The 22,775-nt window shown below is 39.5% G+C and overlaps 1 protein-coding gene across 8 annotated transcripts in view; it reads left to right on the plus strand.

Moving 5' to 3' along the window:
* Positions 1–17,324, plus strand: part of LOC148319789 (pleckstrin homology-like domain family B member 1) — a 28,859-nt gene extending 11,535 nt beyond the window's left edge. For 2 of the 8 annotated variants that reach the window (XM_088279885.1, XM_088279886.1), the window contains exons 8-26: positions 2,913–3,113; positions 3,291–3,422; positions 3,491–3,628; positions 5,291–5,419; positions 5,956–6,111; positions 6,528–6,638; positions 6,715–6,801; positions 6,904–7,023; positions 7,773–7,895; positions 8,028–8,180; positions 8,323–8,463; positions 9,476–9,586; positions 9,671–9,737; positions 9,907–10,051; positions 10,159–10,249; positions 11,759–11,905; positions 13,877–14,096; positions 15,407–15,492; positions 16,561–17,324. In XM_088279885.1, the coding sequence (XP_088136011.1) occupies positions 2,913–3,113; positions 3,291–3,422; positions 3,491–3,628; positions 5,291–5,419; positions 5,956–6,111; positions 6,528–6,638; positions 6,715–6,801; positions 6,904–7,023; positions 7,773–7,895; positions 8,028–8,180; positions 8,323–8,463; positions 9,476–9,586; positions 9,671–9,737; positions 9,907–10,051; positions 10,159–10,249; positions 11,759–11,905; positions 13,877–14,096; positions 15,407–15,492; positions 16,561–16,701 (2,499 nt within the window). In that variant the 3' untranslated portion in view covers positions 16,702–17,324. The remainder of the gene's footprint in view (positions 1–2,912; positions 3,114–3,290; positions 3,423–3,490; positions 3,629–5,290; positions 5,420–5,955; positions 6,112–6,527; positions 6,639–6,714; positions 6,802–6,903; positions 7,024–7,772; positions 7,896–8,027; positions 8,181–8,322; positions 8,464–9,475; positions 9,587–9,670; positions 9,738–9,906; positions 10,052–10,158; positions 10,250–11,758; positions 11,906–13,876; positions 14,097–15,406; positions 15,493–16,560) is intronic. The other 6 variants (XM_088279890.1, XM_088279888.1, XM_088279887.1 and 3 more) reach the window with 6 other exon arrangements.
* The last annotated feature ends 5,451 nt before the right edge of the window (positions 17,325–22,775 follow it).

Below are 22,775 nucleotides of genomic sequence, written 5' to 3' on the forward strand. Positions count from 1 at the left end.
GCTTTCAAAGCAAGCATATTTTTACCCATACAAAAGTGTCATAGGCTATAGATGACATACTTGCTCGCCGTCATCCATCTATCCACTATGGCCCCCGCTCCAGCTGGCTTTTGACAGCTGAGGTGACCACAGGGGCCATCGAGTGGGTGATAACTATTTCAAGAACTCTGAGGTCTCTGATGACAAATAAGAGTTACCGGCAATATGCAATTGAATTGGACAGTTTACTGGCTAAGATGGGCTTGCAAACACACGAAGGCCATACTTTACACACATCAGCCAAAACATTAAGTAGTTGTTAAGTTTTGATGGACACAGATGTGCATTAATGAGAAGTATTGATTAAATATACAAGTGTTATGTAGCTGAATATAAGAATGAGAAAAGAAAGACTTTTATGGAATGGATATAGTTAAATTATATGAATAAGATTATGCAGAACCTAACATTGTGACTAATTCTACTGCTTGACATACATATGCATACAGAGCTATATTTAACATTTGCTTTAGACTGACTACTCAGATGGATTTTTCCGTTCTGGCTATGCAGTCAGTTAATATAAACAAAGGATGTTTATATTTTAAGCAGAAAACTTCTCAATTCTGTGCTTATTGGAAGCTTAAAGGAAAGGAAGTAAGGCTAAATTTACTTTGCAAAAATATGTTCTATGCGCCTCAACTATAGCCTAAACACGGCATTCTGATTAATTTTGCGATTGTGGAATATGATTTCAGCAGCAAAATTCACCCATTTTCATCCATCTCAGGGGACGGAATTTTGTTAATTGCTCTCGACTGAAAATGACATCACAGTGGCCCAGGCCTCATTTAACAACCAATCACGGCTGACCTACTTTCTAATGATGAGCTGATTTTGGTTGTCACTTCTGAGAAACTGTTATGTAATTTTCAGACAACAGCAAGTGACAAAATGGCCGCCCCCCTGAGATGGATAAAAATGGGTGGATTTTGCTGCTGAGTTCGTAATCAACAAACACAATATTAATAAGAATTTCAAGTTTCGACTAGTAGGGCCGCATAGAGACATTCTTGTGTAGGACATTTCTGGGTTGAGTTCACCTTTAAGAGCAAAATATGTGACAACAATTTACAGGAAATATTTTGGTTCTGTTAGGACACATTATGAATTTTACTACCAAATTTAGAAGCCATGTACAAATCAGGACAATATATTTATTTACTCTCTTGTACGGAGTTAAACACTATGACTCTCACTTTATAATGGATTATGAACATGATACACTATACAAATGAGAGTAACAGGACATTCTAACCATAGTGTACCATAAATATGACTGACCCATGAAAAACTAAAATTTGAATATTTAAATGCCTATCTGTTCTAAAATAATTTAATTACTTCCATTATTAAAACACAAAGAATATATAGCATAACTACAGAAATGAGGACAAAGAGAGGATTTCCTCTGTGTGTGCAAAACATCTGGGCTGTATAAGCATGTTGCACTTCACCGCTTGATAAAAGCAAAGGTCACTGCAAGGGAGAAAGTGACAGAATAGAAAAGTTAATTTTAGAATGATCACAACAGGGAAGTTGCCTAACTTGGAACACAGTCTGACTATTCCAGCATATAAAATTACTCGCAATTCTTAAATGAAGTCTAAATATTACAAGCTATTGAATCCAAAAAGGTCTCTATCTTCATGACCCATTTATTTAACATTTCGGTTCACTGCAGTTTAAGATATCATATGTGACCACTTTTTATAATAAAACGGGACCTTAGCCGTTTGAATTGTAATTTTGCTCTCAGTTTTAAATTTTAACAACCTAGATCACTTAAAAGTCAGCTGCCTAAAATTAGTTGTTTGTTTTGCTGGTCCAGTTGTTTTTTCCTGAACTCTAATTTGTGTGCAGCGGGAATGATAATTACATATTCTGCGCTCCCATTTTGGAAAATGAGGGCGGTTGCAATTGTTTATGATGGGGGTCAACTGACTGTGACTTGATCGCTTTAAAAGGCACTTGCGATTTCAAAATGTCAACCTTGTACAGTTATTAGAATACCCATGCTTTGTATAGTGTCTTAATTGCTAATTTTACAGGGGAAGTGATCCCCCAAAAAATGATTGCAATAAAATGTTTTATGTGCCTTCACTAGTCTAAACATGGCATTCTGGTTAATATCATGTTTGTGGAATATGAGTTAAGCAGCAAAATTTGCCATTTTTAGCCTCAGTTCGCAGCCATTTTGTAACTTCTGTCGACCGAAAATGACATCACAGTTGCTCAGCGTTCAGGTAATGACCAAATCACGGCTCACCTGTTTTCTGAAGCTGAGCCATTATTGGTCCTTAGCTGAGCTCTGAGCTCACAATATATTAATCAGAAAGCCAAGTTTCGACTAGTGGGACTGCACAGAACTTATTCTTGTCAAGAAATGTTTTGGGTTGACTTCCCCTTTAATATAACATTATTGTTCATGTTTTCCCCCCATTATTCTTTATCACATTTTTTTCCCTATTTGCTGGTTTGTTTCCAGTTAGTCTAGTGGGCACTCAGATAGTTACCAAAATGTCCTTGCCTGATAAATTACTATAAAGTAAATATTGAATTGATTAAAATTAGAGAGTTAAAAAAATGGATAATAAAAAACTTCCATACCAATGTTGCAAATATAATTGTCATTCATCAAATAACAATCCAACAAAGAGTAAGTCATGACAAATTAAAACTGATTTCATTATGTTTGCCCCCTCCTAAGAAAAAATACATCATCTTAGGGCCTACGGCTATCACATTACAGCCGTCTAGCCGTTGCGGCTTTGCGACAGCTGCTCAAATGGGACGGTGTCTCTCAAGCGCAATAGGATCTCGTGCATGTTCCAAGTATGAAGCCCTCTTGATGTCTCGCCCCTCTGCTATAGGAGCGACAGAGGCTGGAGACCATCCTGAATCTGTGTGCAGGGTATAACCATGAGGACAGTGCGGTGGAGCTGGCGGAGGTGGTGAGGAGCGGACTACTAAGGGGAGGAAGGGGTGCCGGTGGCGATATGCAGCGGGGGAAGGAGAACGATGAGGAGGGGCAGGCGGAGGAGTCGAGCAGCACTGAGAGCACGCATCAAGAGGTGATGAATGCATGAAGTGTTATTTCAATTCAAGTCTTTTTGTAAATATTGTACTTTTTTTAAGTAGCTTCCTTTTCTGAATTCCAATATGATTTTTTTTTGTGTTGTGTGACTTTTTGCATGGTCATATTCCACTGTGGAATTTTCTGACGACTTTTAATACCAATCTAACATTAGTGCGAGGAGGTGTCAGCCGGTCGGGAGCAGAACTACCTGGAAGAGGAGAGGAGCAAGATGTTGGCCAGGGTAGATGTCCTGAGGCACAGAGTCAGCGAGCTGGAGCAGCAGCTAAAAGAGACTAAACAAGAGGTCAAAAGCTCAAAAAACATTTGTTTATTTTGTGCCAAACTTCAACCTCCTCTTGCGTCCCCTCTCAGGTGGAGATGGAGCAGGCTCTGCTGCAGGCTGAGAGGCAGGCAGAGCAGGAGCAGGTGGAGGCCGAACGGGAGCTTATTTCTCAACTCCAGCTCAAAATTAGCCAGTTGAGCAAGGCCACTCAGAGGGAGAAGGACAAGGTTTGCATTCTCAGCCACAACACTCTGAAGTGGAATAATCAACTACAAAGGCGTATGCATGTGAATATTTGATACTGCATGTGCTGAAAACCGACTGGATTGACACTTTTTCAGATGTCAACTGATAGTTTTGTGACTAATACTGTATCAAAGCAAAGCTGCTCTTGCATTTGGAATACAACGCCAACCTTTTTTCCTCACATGCTTAACTGGACGTCATTAACTATTAACTGCTGATTCCGATTTTTGGGTTCTTTTCATGTTTATTTCCATTCAATGACCTACTTGACTGCATGCTTACTTCGAATGACTTAAATTGCTTCGGCCAGCAATGCTTGGTTGCATGAATTAGAGTTGTCTTTTTAATTGTCTTTTCAGATAATTGTGCATGGACTAGGGATGGGCATTTGTACACAATTCCTTGAGCGTTAAAAAGAGAAGTTTTGGGATCAATGTACAGTACAGTACATTTTTTCACAATTATTTTTAGATTAAAATACATGCAATACACAATGAAGCCTTCCTTCAAAAAAATAAAAGCAAAGCTTCTTTTAAATGATAAAAAATGTCTAATGAATGGCAAATGACAAGCCTTCTTATATTCTTGTTGACAATTTTGAGCTTGTCAATTTGATATCACACCTGGGTGATTCAAATCATTTTAGCAATAGAAAACTCATGCTTGCAAGGTTCTGAAAGTGCACTTTTGTACCTGAAGTGTTAGCCAATTTGCCATTTTGGTGACTCTTACTTCACCGTCTTTCCTTTACAGTTATGGGTAAATTGCATTGTTTATGTTAAATGAGAAGTCAAGCCCCATTTTTTTGAGAATGCGTTCAATGCAGTCCCAGTAGTCTAAACACGACATTCTGATTCATATTGCTTTTGTGGAATATGTGTTGAGCATTAAAATCCACCCGTTTTTAGCCATTTCAGGGGGCAGCCATCCTGTCACTTTCTGTTGACTGAAAATGACATCACAGTTGCACAGGGCTCAGGTAATGACCAATCATGGCCTTTTCTCCATAAAACAGGTGAGCTGTGATTGGTCATTACCTGAGCAACTGCGATGCCATTTTCAGTCGACACAAGTGACAAAATGGAGGTCACCTGAGATGGCTATTAACGGCTAGCTTTTGCTGCTTAACTCATATTCCACAAACACAATATTTAAAAAAGTTATACAGCCAGGGTATGATGTATTTAGTGTTACCTCACCTTTAAAAGCAGGGACCAGACATTTCTAAATTGAATGTAAGACATTTTCCAAATGGCAGCAGTGAAAAGTGCTAATAAGCTAGTGGTCTCTGAGAGAATGTGTGAGAAAAACATCTGATTTAAAATGTCCACTAATTAACATTCGTTTATTTTGTTCACCATTGATATTACGGTATATGGTGATGAAAATACCTTTATTTTGTAGGTCAATTCGTTCTGCAGCTCGTTGAGGCAGCACAGTGGATGGGCCTTAATTTCCTGCACCCTCTGCTGGTTACTTACAAGTATCGCATTCATTTTGGCTAAATTGTAACTAACTAAACGGAAAATTACAACAACTGCTACACAAATTTATCATGCCCATTCCTAGTGTGCACACAATGTTTGTTTGTGGGTGTGTGTGTGTGTGTGTGTGTGTGTGTGTGTGTGTGTGTGTGTCTTTAGGGGAGGGCTAATGTCTCGGCTGAGCGGAAGGTCCTGGAAAAACTGAGGAATGAATACAATGAACTGAAGAGGCAGTTTGATAAGTGCCCCTTGTCTCAAAGGGAACAGTTACAGGAGCAGCTCAGCAGGGTCAGTGTTCTCACGCAGCCCACTGGCTGGCAACAGTGAGTTACCATATACTGAACACCAAAGAAAGCGGCACATGCAGACAAACATAATTTAAGTAATAATAGTAATAATAATAAATGTGCTCTGATTTCTTCTATTGTTCTGCCTATCATTCTTTAATTATCTCACTAGTCAATGCCATTTGTAAGTATGATGCTGCAGGCTATGCATTTGCTACTCAAATCGCTTTACCTCTGCTGGTTCCCTCGATCAGAATGAATATCTAAATCTGTCTGTAATCATTAATCTTATTAACACATTTGCTCTAAAACTGTGCATGCACTATACTACAACAATCCCCTTTAATCTTTTATGTTGTCAGGTACTATCAGGTGTTATTGCATGGAATGTGGAGGTACAAACAAATGTCACATTAGTGTTTTTTTTTTTTTAAACATTTTACTCTGTGGCAGGGATGAACAGTTGGATGATGCTTCTCGGTTGCTGATTATTCTTAGCAAAATATTTTACTCAACCTTGTGTCTGTGGATGAATAGAAAGCTGAAGCTCTGGAAGCTGGCACAAAGCAATTTGAGGAACTGGAGTTCTGCCAGCTGGAGGAGGAGAGCAGTCTGGAAGAGCGTAAGGAGACCCAGTCGTCACAGTTTCTTCAGGAGCAAACTGAGTATCATTGCAGTGTGGCCAAGAGGAAGGTAAGAAGTGGGAGTAAAGCAAAACCTGTATTCCTGCTTACTGCAATTCCCTTGCATGTGGAAGAGAGTAACAATTACAAATGCATGTTTCAGCACAAACACAATGAACACGCTGCTGTCGGCCACAGCACACACATATCCTTCCTAGGCCCCGCCTCTTAAAGACATACTTTTATGCTGAACAGACACTTTGTACCGTATACTGTATTTTCTGTACATTTTAGGATTTTTTTTCATGCGACATTTTTACAATGTGTTTAAAAAAAAGTGCTTATATATATATATATATATATATATATATATATATATATATATATGACTACAGTTTCAACCCGTCTAAGGGAACATAATCACGATGAGGAGAGAATTAGACAGATTGGCAATTAAATAACGCGTGACATGACGTCTCTTCTCAGGAGAAAATGGCTACTCTAGATGCTCAAGTGCAGCAATTGGGCTTACAAGCTACTCACGAGTGTGACAGGATGGCGAAAGAAAGGGTGTCCACTCTGCAGCTGTTACACAAGGTTCCAATAGAGCCACTCTAACTACAAGTGAGTACTACATTGTGCAATTTGTAATCTGTAATTTTCTTCTTTGTAGGAGCAGGAAAGGTTATGCGCCCTGGAGAATAGGTACCACAGCATGACTGGTGGTAGGAACCTCCCAAAAACCAACAGCATGAAAGAGGTGAGTCGGAGTAAAAGAAAGTGTTGGTGAAGGAGAGCTACATATACGCACACATACACACTTTAAAGTTAATTGCTTTAACTTGATAACCTTTTTGAACAGGATTTACTCCATATCAACGAACCTGAGCTTGTTTTAGAGGACGACACCTTTGATAGCCCTTGTCCTTACTCTACCTTACAAGTCCCTTCCCCTGAAGTCTACCCTGTTAGGCTACAGGAGGTAAAAGCGAGTGGCATTAAATGAAGTGACTTCCAAGCATGTTCATTTCAAATGTAAAAGCCGAGTGTTGGTTGCATGTCTTATCTCCGACACAGACCCCAACATTAGGTATACCAGCGCATTAAAATGAGATTCAATGCAAGAGCTGTCAATGTAATGTGAATGTGGTGTTTTTTTGGTATAGTGTGAGCAGTGCGCTTTCTGGTGTGCCAGTCTTTGACACCTGGTGGCAGTATAAGGCATTTAGATGGATATCATTTTTTTTGAGACGTCTCAACTCCTCTCAGCTCATCAGTACGCCATTCTTCGATCAGACTATTATCAGACTATTTTATGTCTGTCTTCATGTGTTGCTGCAACACATGTGTTCAATCTGTTGCTTAAAAGGTTATAGCTCCACAACAGAAGCAGCTGGGATAGGCTCCAGCGTGCCAGCAAGTTTTGACAGTAAACTTCAACTAGGCGTGGCAATAACAAGCATGAAGCCTCTTTATTGAAAAATTGTTCACTATTTGCCATAATGCTGCTTATTGTGAAGTGAGTTCCGTTCACTGCCACCTACTAGCTCAAGTCAGTGCAAGCAAAAGTAAAAAAATCTCAAAATACTTTTCTTTGGTCTACACTCTTTTGGTGTACATTAAAATATGTTTGATGCAGCTCTCGTATTGGATCTCATCAGATGATGTACCTTGTGCCTAATGTCGTGTCTCGCTGGGTTTATCTGTGCTTATCTTTGGCTGTCGATGCAGGAGTACCTCAGGATGTCTGATGTCTATAAGATGTATGGAAACGCTTGTGTGCACCCTCCCTCTTCTTCCCCTGCTGCCCTTGACTGCCTTCCCCTTGCTGTAGCTGACGATGTGCCATGTGAGGTAGAAAGCCTGCCTGATCGCTGCCAAACAGACATGTTCTCTCCAACTTGATTAGGCCTTGTAATGGGAGCCTCCTTCTTTTCCAACTTTTTGCTCTTTCCTTTTGCTCTCTCCTCGTGCATCCGTGTCAAGGACTACATCACGGTGGGCCAGTTAAACCACATTATTGGGTTCCAGAGACATGATCCTTCCTCTTCTTCATCTATTGCATTATTCCATCTCACCTCCTCTGACTCCAGCTTCACATGCCACTCTAGTGGCCCTTCCTCCTTTCTCTCTGCAAAGGTTTGTCGCTTCCTCCAGCCATGTTGCTTTTGCACTCCTACCATTTTAGCCTAAATGACTGACCCTTGTTGATGTTGGCACACCTGCTGCTTCACTGCCTCTTTCTATTTTGGCCGGTCTGCTATTCATCACTTTATCACAGAGGCAGCCTGAGCTGAGCAGGAATGCAATGCCTCCTATTAACCTCGAGCGCTGGTACCAGGACATCATGGCTGCAGGGGAGCCTCGATCATGCCCTCCACCACTGCCCGCCAAATGTTTTTCTGCTCGCAGGCATGGGCAGGTAAACTCATGACTTGCACTTGACTGCTTCCTGTACTGTAACCAGTGCTCATGTTAGAATATGCAGCTAAAGCAAGCGCAATGAATATGAACATGACCACAGAGCAACTATGCAGAGTGAGGCAACAACAATGCCTAAATGATCCCAACATCACCTTGACTAGATTGTTTTGATATCAGTATAAGAAGAGATCAGTATAAGAAGAAAGGAAGAAATAAATTTAAAGTGTCGCTTAACATTGTTATTTGTTTTAATCCTGAAAAAATTATTTATGTGATTGTCAGGGAGTGTCCAATAAATCATTACATTTAGAGAGAATACATATGTTGTTATTGCAAATTATGGCTAACTCGTTTTTAAACATTTCAATTGCTTAAAGCGGATGTTAACCTCCAAAAAATGTTCTATGCAGGCACACAAGACACTCGTCCAAACATGACATTCTGAGTAATATCATATTTGTGGAATATCAGTTAAGCAGCAAAATCCACCTGTTTTTAGCCATCTCAGGGGGGCAGCCAATTTGTCACTTCTGTTGACTGAAAATGACATCACAGTTGCTGAGGGCTGAGGTAATGACCAATCATGGCTCACCTGTTTTCTGAAGCTGAGCCATGATTGTTAGTTATCTGAGCCCTGGGAAACTGATGTTATTTTCAGTCAGCAAATGGCTGCCCCCGAGATGGCAAAAACGGGTGGATTTTCCTGCTTAACTCATATTCTGAAAGCACAATATTGACCAGAATGTATTCTTGTAAAGAACATTTTTGTGGAGACGTCCCCTTTATAGCAATGGTTCTGAAACAGGGACTTGCAGGGGATCACAAAATAATTGGCAGCAAATTATGTGAGCATGTGCTCTCGTAAAACAAACAAAACAAATTACCACTTTCTGACCTTGGCCTCGGGATAATTAAAATAAGTCCTTTTTTTTGGGAGAATCTTACTCGTACACACACACGTGCGCACACGCACACGCTCACTTAAACTAATGCAGCTTTTGTTCTTTCAGTTGCTGAAGTCCAAATCAGACGGTGAAGTTGGTCACACGGCATCATGTCCTTCTGTAAGCTCCGTTACCACTGCGCCTCTCTCCACTCTTTCACGTGATAAAACCTCCAAGGTGAGGATGTTCTGTTCACACACGTCAAATGAAATCACATGGATGTCAGGTGTTCACATTGTGATACTTCTCTTCGTCACTTAGGGATTACACTTAATGCTGAAAGAGGTGTCAAACCCATTGGACATGGACTCCAGGAAACTCAATAAAGGTACTTTGAGTCCATTAGTCTCTCTTGGACTGCGGCCAGCCGATTTTGACAACAGCAGGAGAAATTGAAGTCTGTTTTGTGTCGTAATAGTCGTGGCAATCACTTGGCACTACCAGTAGAGGGCACTATACTTCTATCACAGCTTCCTGCCCATTTTCCTCTTACACAGAGCCATCTCCCACAGTACATCACTCCATTCTGCATCATCAGTTTCCATCTAGTGGCAACCAGGCGTATGACACCTTGAGTCTAGAGAGCTCAGACAGCCTGGAGACCAGCATCTCTACCAGCAACTCAGCATGCACACCAGAAAGGTGAGAGACTGTCTGTCCCATCCAATCGGAGTGCAATTTATTTTAGTTAGGACAGTTTTGCTTTGGTACTTGCATCGCAATGCATTTTTTTCTCGTTTTTTTCCTAGTGCGTCTGGGTTGGAGGCTCAGAGGTTAGAAGAGATGGAGAAGATGTTGAAGGAAGCACAGCAAGAGAAAGTCCGGCTCATTGAGCACAGAGTAAGCTCTCAAATGTTATCAATTAAAGATGGTTATATCCCTGTGATCGCATAGCATGTGGTAGCTTCGTACTTGTTCCAGTGCAGGGATGGGCAACTGCCGGCAATCGGCCCACACTTTGAATGTCCCCTTGATTAATTTTCAACGGATTTATTTTTCTTCCCAATTTCTGTTTTTAATTCATCCATCCAAGCTGCTTATCCTCAAGCAGCGAATCGCAGGGCACACAAAGAGAGCCATCCGCACTCACACTCATACCTAGGAACAATTTAGTGAGTTCAATCAACCTACCATGCTTGTCTTTGGAGTGTGTGAGGAGACCGGAGTACCCGGAGAAAACCCACGCAAGCACGGGAGAACATGCAAACTCCACCTGTCGACCACCCTGCCAGCCCTGTTTTTAATTAGTTTGTTTCATTAAAATTTTTTATTCATCCATCAAATTTCTAGAAACTCTGATGAACTTCAAAAATGGGGGCAAATGTGGTGGGGGGGCCATCCTGGAAAAAAAGAAAAAAATTCATGACTATGTGAAATTGTTGGTGCTGAAGTGCGAATATGTAGTTACGCTCACTGCCCTACAGTAAGTGAGTCGGCCTAATAATTTTTGTTTGCCAATTTTGAACGAAATGCAGGACAAAGTACTCTACCTCAATAATATTAAAGTTTTGAGTGAGCTGATCTTTGTGGAAAAAATGGATGACATCTCACACTCAATGTTTGTTGGCTTCTTGTTCAACTGTTTTGTGCCATTTTCAATTGGAATTTTTATGCAAGAAACTCCTCTGTATTGGAAAAATAAAATTACAGTAGGTGGTGTTTTTTTTGGTTTGCTTCAAAACCTTTGTTGTTGGGTCAGCATAGCGGATCTTTTATACATGCATTGAAAAATGTATTCTCAAAATTAAATATATTAAGCGCACATATTATTTTTGCATGAATGCATGGATTTTGTCTATACTTAAAATATAATTTTTGTCATACATTAAGTTAGGAACTATCTGGGCCCTCCCTAAAACACTATTTACAAATGATGGCCCCCTCCAGCATTTAAGTTGCCCATTCTTGCACTAGTGAATGTTCATACCCAGAACCTCAGAACTGTCAGTCAGACATGCTTAACACTCGTCCACGGTGCTGCCAAGTATAACTCTGAAATCTTTGAAGTAGAACTCCTCACCAGTGAGTTAGACTGTCTCAAGGTGGCGAAATTCTGTTGTAAGTCTTATTTTGCCTCTTTGAATTGTTTCTACATGTTGACACAATGTGCATTCCCCTGTAAGTCGGTAAAAGCTGAAAAGGATTATTTTACATCAGCAAAGCATATTCTTTTATACACAGACTTCAGGGATGTATTTGACAAAACCTGCGATCGGGATTTCAACTCTCATGTGGTTCAGATTCACTTTGTATTGCAATATTTGCCTACCATTAACATATTCTTCCCCCTTTTTCCCTCCCGCCATGTTTTGCGTTCTCTTCTCCCAATCTGCTCCTCGATGTTCCCAGGAGAGGGAGGCGCAGACTCGACGGCATCTGCTGGAGGAGGAGCGGAAGAGGCGCGAGGAGGCCGAGAGAAGGCTTCTGGATGAGACGGCCCACAGGAGAAGACTGGTGGAGGAGGAGGTGAAGATGAGGGAGAAACACTTTTCCCAGGTCAGTTGAAGCAAGCAAGGCATGACAATAACATGAAGGGGAAAACATGAAGAAAGAAATATATAAGATCCATGTTGGCACAAACCGGGGGAAACAAATATTCTCCAAACAAAAACCCTCATCCCAAATATGAATAATAAAAGGTGCTGTAGAATCAAGATTATTCTAACTGATTCAATTTGAATGACTTTGCGAAATAAAATGACATTAGGACTTTTACTCTTTGACAAATTTATCTGTTTTTACTTTTCATTTACCAGCCACCATTACATAAACATGTACAATCTAATGAAAGCAACTGCAAAAACTGTTAAAAAAAATTCCGTTTTCACATAGAAGAAAAAAAAATGCTAAGCTCTGATTGACACTGATATAGTGATAGTGATTTAAGTATATTGATGACTGGGGTTGTAGTTCTTCATTTACCTAGTCATACTAATTATTTAGTGACACAAGCGGGACTTAATATAAGAAACACAAGTGTATTGCGGTGTAGTGTGGATGGATAAGATTTGTCTCTGTTTTTTGATCGACTTTTTTTTTAAATGTCGAAAACATTTTCCCATATATAGACTTTTTATTTCACAGTGGAAAATACGTCAGACCGGAGAACAAAATACTAATTCTGTTGGGTTCGATTTTTTTCTGCTAATATATATAATACGAAATCGGCCTCCAGATTCCAAAATTGCAGTCAGTTTTTTTCTAGCACTTAAAGCTTTTTTTCCCTTCGCAGTTTACCCTGCAGATGATTATCTGTAGTATAATTGTAGTAGAATTTGATTACGACTGGACTCATCAACAGCTACGGGGCAACTTTTTAGCGCAGTCCATATTTTAATGTTTATTGTTTGTTTTATTTTTCAAAGGTTGTAACTATTCCAGTTTACTTTTCTATTTATATACATACACATTTGTTTCAGATTTCTTCAATTGCTGCCAAGCCAGTGAATGTAGAAATATAAACACCAACCGAGGTTATCTGTGTTTTGCCATCCATTCATTATCTGAGATGCTTCTCCTCACAAGGATTGCGAGGGGTGCTGGAGCCTATCCCTGCTATATTCAGGCAGTAGTAGGCGTACATCCTGAACTGGTTGCCATCCAATCGCAGGGCACACATAGACAAACAACCATCCATGCTCACAAACACAACTAGGGGCAATTTAGAGTGTCCAATCAACCTGCCATGCATGTTTTTGGAATGTGGGACGAAACCGGAGTACCCGGAGGAAACCCACACAGGTACGGAAACAATTTGCAAACTTCACAGAGGAATCGATGGCCTCACTGTGCTGTGGTCGTGGGATCGATTCCCGCCATGGCCTTCCTGCGTGGAGTTTGCATGTTCTCCCAGTGCCTGTGTGGGTTTTCTCCGGGTGCTCCTATTTCCAAATTGTCCCCTAGGTATGAGTGTGAGGGCGGATGATTGTTTGTCTATGTGTGCCCTGCAATTGGCTGGCAACCAGTTCAGGGTGTACACCGCCTACTGCCCGAAGACAGCTGGGACAGGCTCCACCACCCCACGACCCTTGTGAGGAGAAGCGGCTCAGATAATGGATGGATGGATAGTGTGCACACAAATCTGAACATTAGCATTGTGGCTAATGCTAATCCAATAAGAGAAGTAGTCTATCTGGTCCATACAAAACATGCAGACAACTACAGTTCCGAAGAAAAATAAAATACTCAAATACTATAGTGTCACATTTTAAACATACTTTACTTTCTTCACCTAATTTATAAATTTAAAGGTGCATGTTAGTGCAACAGTCATTCAATGTCTTTCCAATTATGGGATTCAAAGCCACGTGATAAAATTATCCTACTTCAGTGCAGTGAACGAATACAAATTTTCTAGGACCCCGTCTGTCAGTCATGAGCCCTTTGAATCAATCCTCACTTTTCTCCTCCTTCTGCTGTCTGCTGGTCATTGCGTAACAAATAGCAAATGCTTTCTTTCCTTTGCAGGCCCGTCCGATGACGCGCTACTTGCCCAACCTAAAGGAGGAGTTTGACTTGCGCGCGCACGTGGAGTCATCGGGCCACAACATCGACACGTGCCCCTTCGTCATCCTGACGGAGAAGATGTGCAAAGGCCATCTGGTCAAGATGGGCGGCAAAATCAAATCGTGGAAGAAACGCTGGTTCGTTTTCGACCGCCTCAAGAGGAATTTCTGCTACTATGTGGGTAAGGACCTTGTTATATCATGATCTTATATTGGATTATAAATTGTATAGAAGTGTTTTCCAATTTATTGAGCCAAGCCATTCGGAAAAAAAAATCCCAACTGAAAAGAATAAAGGATGAAAAGTTCTTTTCCTCTAAAAAACCCCCAATAAATCCATTAGGCCCACGGATTAATTGAGAAAAGGCCTCCGATTAAAGGGATCAGGTTGGATTCCGTTCTTCATTATAAACTTTATGTTGAAAACTTTTGGTCCAAGCGTGCCGAATACACTTGAGCCAACAGCAACACCGAGGGTTGTTCTGGAGCTTGTTATGTTTCTCAATGTTCATCTGGAAGCAGACGCTAATTAAAACTGCAGTACATGGACGTTTCTCGTACTTGTGAGTCTAAATCGACGCCATCAAAAGAGCGGCTGGATCTCAAATGAGAACAGCGAGTTATCAGAACACTTCGCTGGAACGTTTGGATGCGTTACTACTACCACTCCAATAATTAGCGAGTATATTGAAATCGCGTGCGGCCATGTTCCTGTGTGCGTGAGCTCACTTGTCTAGCCCTTTCACCCAGCTCACTCCTGATGAAGACGATGCTGATGATGATGATGGTGATGAAATAGGATGCAATGGTTTCCTGAGAAGTGTTTTGCCTGGGTGAAGGCCATCTCCTGGCTTGTTCGTGACTGATAAAATGAAACTTGCGTTTGAAAAACATTTATCTCATTACTAAGCAACTTTGGCTCAGGGAGAAAGGCAAAACGGAGGGGTGGGGGTGGGGGGGCACAATTTCAAAAGGTTGCCTTACATTTTCAGTGTATGTTTGTCTCTTCATGCATTCTTTTTTCTTGCTTATTTGAACACTCATGTAATATCAAAACAATTTTTGTTGACAAAAAGATATCTGGCCGCCTCAGAATATTCATGCTTGGAGCATCTTTGGGTTTGACATGGGTGTGTTTGACTGCGGGAGAAAACATGTCAGATTAATGGGATGTTTATAAGACTTCAGGCAAAGCTTGAAATAGTCTTGTACTTCTAATTAACTTTTACCCTGGCTCAGCTCTGATTATGCCTTTGAAAAAAATCTTTTGTCTACCTCTCTTTCATTCTGTCTTTTTATCAAAAGGTATCTGTATTTACCTCCCACAATATTGTATAGGCAACTTTTGTATTTTACATATTGGAAAATGTACAAGAGCACATTAGGATATAATTATGGGATATTGATAGTGCTCAAGATTTGTTGATCAGTTAAAGACTAAGCTTCAGAATTAATAAGTTATTTTTGTTGTTTCATTTCTCTTCTCTCCCAGACAAGCATGAGACAAAGCTGAAAGGACTCATTTACTTCCAGGCTATTGAAGAGGTTTATTATGATCACTTACGCATTGCCACCAAGGTAACTATCACTTCTCTATATATTCTGGACTACTAATGGCCACCATGAATGTTAAAAACAAACAAACAAACAAACTGAGTATTGAATTTTAAATAATAACACTCCAAATCAATAAACTAATCTGTGCATCATACGGTCGCTTCATTTGGTACACCTGCACAATTATATGTGGTCCAATAAAAGAGTTCATCATAATTTACCTCATTTGGCGATGCAAGGATCAATAAATGCTTTATATTAAACATATTAACTGCGTTAAAAATTAAAACATGCCTCCTGGCGCTTTCATATTTTATTATATTTATAGATATAATATTTGTACATAAGTCGCTGATGATGTAGTGGTACATCCGCCTGATTTGTGTGCGGGCAGCGTGGGATCGGTTCCCACTCGGTCACGGTGTCTATGTCTGCCCTGTGACTGGCTGGCGACCAGTTCAGGGTGTAGTGCGCCTTTCGCTCGTAGTCAGCTGGGATAGGATCAGGCAACCCCCCTGGTTGACACCGCGTAAGTCACACCTTCTCAAATTGGTTGCTTTTCCTTCGGCGTGGTGTTTTTGTGGTGGACAGTATAGAAAAAAGTTTAACGTCGCTGAATGTCAGAAAACTTGCTATGAATCTTCCCCAAAATTTACATGCACATCTCTACTCATGCCCACTGCAACCTCTGAAAATAACAAACCAATCATCACAGCATTAAGATTTTTGCCCCATCGACATTCACGATGGAAAAAAGCTTGATTCTCACCATGACCACATCAATCCCTGAAAATATCAATATCATTAAGCGTTTTAGACTGTTTCCAAATTGAGCAACAAGACGCATGCACTATTTCATGAAAAAAAAATAAAAAATACAAGCGTTTGTAAACATAGGTCTGACAGTGTTTTTAGGCTATAGCAGAAAACCCATTATTGAAAAGAAAATTCACATGGGGCCCAAAATGCTTTCATATTTGTCATTGTTCTTGTCTGACATGTCTCAGAGGATAACGATGCAACAGGTGCATGTTGCTTTCTTAAAAGACAAGAAACAAAGAATCTCACCCTCATCATTAAATCCTCCAGAGCCCCAACCCGTCTCTGACCTTCTGTGTGAAGACTCACGACCGCCTTTACTACATGGTGGCGCCATCCCCGGAGGCCATGCGGATCTGGATGGATGTCATAGTAACGGGCGCCGAAGGCTACACGCAATTCATGAGCTGAGGGACCTTGTGGAAGGATGACAGTGGGCGCGGAGTCTGAAAGCGAGCCTGTGTGCACGTGTGCAGGAGCAAAGACGGAAGGTGAAATGGATGTCACAAGGACATGGATGATGCGAAGGCCTGGTGGACCGCTGAGGGCTTTAAGTCCTGACAGAAGTGTTCAAAAATAATTCTTGAGGTGGATCAGCCGGCGTGAGGGAGTGCTTGTCTCCATCCATTACATTCTGTCTTATCAAGACATCTGTGATAATTTCATTATCGTTTTACAAAACTACTTTAAGAACGCTGATCTTTTTGATTGCAGTGTTGTCACTCTAACATTTTCTTTTTTTTTTTTTTATACATTTCTATTTCCGCTTGTGTTACTTTTAACCAATTTTAAACACCACCAAGTAAAGTACTATTTTCTTTTTTTAAATGTTGCTTATTCATTTGCAAAGAGCTGCCAATTAATTTGTTGTTTAACCTTTTTACTGCAGCTTTGACTTCAGGAAGATGATATTATAATTATGACATTTCTGTATTCTACACAAATATGTAAAATAATAATCCAGATTACGTTTTAAAGTCTTATAATGTAATTTTAAAACTACATATGTAAAGAAATAAAAATATATGGTGCTTTACCTTTGTTTTTTTGTCTGATGAAATGTATTTCTTAATTAGTATGTTAATGGTCACAGTCCTACAAATAAACGAATGTAGTCTAACGAGGTGCATGTGTTCCAATTAAAATAAACACACGCACATAAATCTTCAGATCACTACAAATTGTATATTTGCATGAGAACAATGAAGTTATTTAATTAGCTAACTGGTCCGTTACTTCTGCCGTTGTCGATTTATTGACCTTGTGGATCTAATTAAAGCTTACTCAAATAATTCACTGATAATACTTAAAAACAAGTGAAACTTCAATTAACCTGACGCGCATGATTCAATCGCAAGTAATTTCAATGATGTAAAAGAAATATCAAATACAAAATGTCTTTTCTTTCCTTTCTTACAGCAAATTGCAAAAAATTAGAGCATTCTACTATTCCCCAGTGTGCCTTTTCTCGAGTGAAAATCAGTTGTATATCATGTGGCCTACGTGTGTAATGAACTCAGAGCAGTGCAATATCTGAGGATACATCAATCACAGAAATACATCTCACAGATACTAATTACATTCCATGGAGTGTTAAATTTTCAGAGTTTTAAGTGAAAATGGTTGCTGTTGATTTATTAATTTAACAAATCTGCTACGAGGTAATGATCCCCAAACCGGGATGATACAGATACCCCTCGCCCCCGTATTCTCTATTCTGTTGTTAAAAATCTACAAAGTAAGTCCACAGTGACTTTCTGAACACCCTGCATTTATCTGGGCCTCCGCAGACCATTTCCACATCACTTGGCTTTCCTTTGACCTTGGGAAAGCTTTCACACATCTTTGAGCCTCACGCTGCAGCCGGTGGAATAACAAACAGCGTTTTAAGAGGGACGTATGAGCTTATTAGCTGGTTGATAAGTAAGACTGACACCCAGGCTTATAGCTGGACAAATACACGCACCGGCCTCAACATTTGGTACACCCACGTAATCTAACAAGTAATCTGATAAGTAATCTAATAAAAGAGCTTTATTATGTTTATCATGTGTTTATGATTGTGTTTGCAGTGGTGTAGAATTAAATCATCACACCGCTTTTTCCAATGTTTTATTGACCACATGAGAAGGTCAAAATATTTTTGTAATTACCAGTATGCCTCACATATTACAACCTCAATAGGGCCTCAGCCTTCACACAACTACAGTGGTGGGCACTTGACCCTGCTTTTGGTTTGAATATATAACAGAAATCTCAATAACACAAAATACATAAGACTTCGAAATGTAAATAACTACACCAAGCTTCTCTACATTGTGGAATCCAAGGAAGATGAATTTAAGCATCGTTAGTTAGCTAGCTTTACGCTGTAGTGGTAAGCAATTGTGTCAAAGTAACTTTTAATTGCATTGGATAACTGCTGATACAAACAACGGTGGTCGAGGTCTATGGTGGGAGATAGCTGACAAATACTTAACGCCAAAGTTATGGAAAACTGAAATGCAGTTAACGCTATATCTCAAGTGAGTGAAGTCTTTGCACTTGTTTTAAGCAATTATCATCAAACATGTATGACAAATATCAACAAATTCACTTTATAGGGTCTTTAAATTAACCTGGTGTGATGTAAAGGCTTGCCTCTCAACACAATTTTTTGACAGTCAAAACTGAGCATGATTATTAGTTTTGCAGATAAGTTTCACGTGAAAACTATTTTACTGAAAACACCTCAAAACATCTGATGAAATCGAGCTACCATCATCACCAGCAGTCAAAGAATTCCTCTCCAACATCATTCATGGTATTACAGCTCAGACATTTGTAACATACAAAGCTCCACATCACAACGTGAGATTAGACTCATTTGGGTCATTAAAGAGAAATATTTCCTCCCTTGCCCCAGACATGCCCACACAGACATACACACACACACAAGCTCGCACTCACACACTCGCACACACCAGATGAAAGCATCTTTCACCAAACGCAGCTAATACCGTTACCCTCTCTTCCCGTTTGAAGGCGAAGTTAAATAAATGTCATTAATTCAAAATGGGATACACAAATCATTAAATCACAATACACGAGACCTGTTTTTGAATTTCATGGCAACAACAATGTTATTCTATCCGGAGGGTAGGCAACTCACACACCGTGCAGCACTGACCTAATAAGGCCAACCAAAACATTTTTATGAACAAGAAGGCTGCACACAATGCCATCACTTTTAATTTCACTTACTGGCAATTATAAAAGTGAAGAACTTCCTAACATCTGAATAAAAAAAAAAAAAACATCTTCCGATATTATGCTCTACATTTGGTTCATCCATTTTTGGGGGGTAAAGCAACTACAGTAAGTAAAATGTATTTCTTAGTGTAAGTTAGTGATTTATATTCAATGTTAATTTTGACATCTTGCATTCGGCCTTGTACATTCAATACATTCCCTTTACAAATTAAAGGTGATGCACATTATGGTAACTGCAAAAACACATTTAAATATCAATACATAAAATCTATCATTGGCTAAACACCCCAAATTAAACCCAAAAAATACAAAGCAATAAATGGAGTTGTCCCGATGTAATCGTGGTCGGAACGTGATTTTTAGCTATTGTTATTGGCTGAAAAAGATTGCATTTCTTAAAACTTCTTGTTTAGTTTCTTCATTTCTAAATTTCATAAATCAAATATTTTATTTGCTTACCTGATTTTATTATATTAATACATTGGGAGTTGTCACGTTGGGATACTTTTATCAAATAAAAAAAAAAGACAATTTAGATGCGCTATTTTTTTCTTCTTAATGCATTGATGAGGTATCGGATCGAGACTCTGTATTGGCAGATATTTAAAAACAAATGATTCAGACTTTGGGGTGTCTGACAGCTGACAAGCACAAAGATTGATCAGATAATCAGCCTCTCCAGAAAAAGCCTGGCCTGCTCCCAGAATGTTGCCATAGAATTGTGTGTCAATGTTTGATAGTGCTCCATGACTTATTGTTGTTAATTTCCCGTATTCCTGACATTACCGGTCTAAGGAGCTGCAGAGCGGGAGAAGCCTGATTGTTATGGATTTTTTTTTCACAGCAGTTCTCCTGGTGAAAATTCTCAAGCGAGCCAGTCTTCTCTGCCTCTACTGCCTGTATTCTGAGTTTTTCCCACCTGCCTTTTTGAAAAAACTGTTGTCAACCATTTAAACACCTGACTGTCTCTGCTTTTTAGGATCCGGATCCTGGACTAAATAATCCATAACACCGCCGTCAGAAAAAAATAAATAAATAACAGAGTTTCTCTAAAAACTAAAACAGAGTTTAAAAGCAAAATCAAAATAAAATAAAAAATAACTATTATGAGAAATCCCCCACATTTTTATAACACCGCTGTGTAGACATGCATGTTTGTAAGACTAATAATATAATCATTCCCTTCTATTGTAATGGAGGACAAAAGGGATGCTCATTTTTGTCTTAAATATACAGTAAATGTGAACGTAATATTTTAACTAATAAAATTGAGGGAGGGGGGAATAATATGAACTACTGACATGACTTACTACTATTACATGTTGTGTCGTGCGCATGAAGCGTATGTGATGAATGAATATTGTCTGTGTAAAATTTAAAAGTGACAGACGTTAAATCTCTGGGGTTTCATTGAGTGTTACATGAGACACAGCAAGACCCAATAGGACCTTTTTTTGTGTGTCGCGTGCAGCAAGTTTAAAATTGGGAACGGTGCAAAACGCCCTCCCTTTCTTGCTCGAGAAACTGTCATGCAGTTTTAAATGTTGGATATGTAATTATGTGACAATTTGAAGTGAGGATAAAGGGGCTTCACGCTAACAATTGTCACTCAAAAACTGAGGTCATTTTATTTTAAATTGTATATGAATAAAAAAACAATTAGTAAACTTATAATATTCATTAACATAATGAGATTGCAAAAAATATTTGTATCCTCAAGACGAGAATACGAGAACGCCATTCCATTACTGTGACTGTCTCCAACCGTATCTTAACACTTAACATTCATTGAAATTATTATTTGACACCTCAAATGAAAAATAAAAACAAATCTATCATTGTGCCACTTTTGCAACGGTGCTCTGTTTTCATGGTATGTTCAAAGAGTGGCAAAAGTTGAGGACAATAAATTGTGAGAGGGCTGATGATGAAACGATAGTGTAACCCTCACTAACTTGCCATACGTGCGCTTGGCATGCAGCATCCACTCTTCTGACTTCTCCTGCCGTCTCACACAACCGATAAGACTTGTGTCTCGCAACCTTATCTTGGGCCTAATTCACAGTTACTACATGGTTAAGCAGAATGTTGAAATGTATCAGCAAAAAAAAAATAGTTGCTTTCGGATCTTGGAATAAATCACAATATGATATAATATACAGTACGTAGTCTATTAAGTGTCAAGTGTATTTTATAGCATGCTTTGGTGCTGCCATAAACGGCACCTTAGTTTTCTCTCAGGATGCGCAAGCAGAAAGCTCTCAGTGGACCAATTAATGCAGACGAGTAGGGCAGTCAGCGATTTCCTGAGAGACTCAAACCTACTACTCATCTAAAGCTAGTCTCCATTACCAACGCATTTATCTCAATTGCATCAGATTTCTACAAATCTCGTAGCAGGTACCACAAAGTGGACACAATGCTTAAATTGCTCATCTCAAATAAATTGGGACTTGACTGTAGATTAACATGGACATCGAGGTTTTGTTTTTCAACACGTCTACGATGTTATTCAAGAAGACTGCTTGTGAATAATTTAACTCCATCTGTATACAAAAGGCATGTTTCCTTCTGCCACGCCGAAGTAGATCATGTGACTGTGTGCAATCAACTCATGAAAGACAACTCAATTTGTTTAACTGTAATCAATACAGACATGCCAGAGTAACTACTTGCTAAATGAGTCCTGTCATTGTGGCCAACATACAAATTACTGCAAAGATTGGGGGGGGCGAATGGTTTTGGCAAAGTGATAATTGCACAAAGAAGTAACTCAGCAAACGAGATGAGCGAAGGGGATGAGTGTAAACAGAGGTAAGGTGGGTGACAAACACCACTAGGGGACAGGAATGCAAATCCCATGGCAACAGCAACCGGCAAACAAGTCTAAAATAGGGGCAGTGTCCACTATTGCTATAGCAACAGAGGAAATGGGATTGGCTGAACGGAGAAAAAACAAAACAAAAACAAATAACTCCCACATAATTTTTCTCTAATAATACATCATCTTTGTTTATGAACACTCTCAAGATCTTTTTGCTGCTATTAGTTTGATATTGTAAATAAATCTGATATTCTTGTCTCAATTTATTGATTTAAAAAGAGAGAGAATAAAAATTAAAGTAGGTATACGATGGATTGCATGAGAACAAAAGCCATTAAAGTGACAGTCTTATTCGTTTTGCGCAGTAGGCAAATACTTCGTATTTACTGATTGGCTCGTCTCGGTAAAC

The sequence above is a fragment of the Idiotropiscis lumnitzeri genome, chromosome 17, assembly GCF_059441095.1.
Source record: "Idiotropiscis lumnitzeri isolate Australia: NSW breed Sydney's pygmy pipehorse chromosome 17, RoL_Ilum_1.0, whole genome shotgun sequence".
NCBI classification, from domain to species: Eukaryota; Metazoa; Chordata; class Actinopteri; order Syngnathiformes; family Syngnathidae; genus Idiotropiscis; species Idiotropiscis lumnitzeri.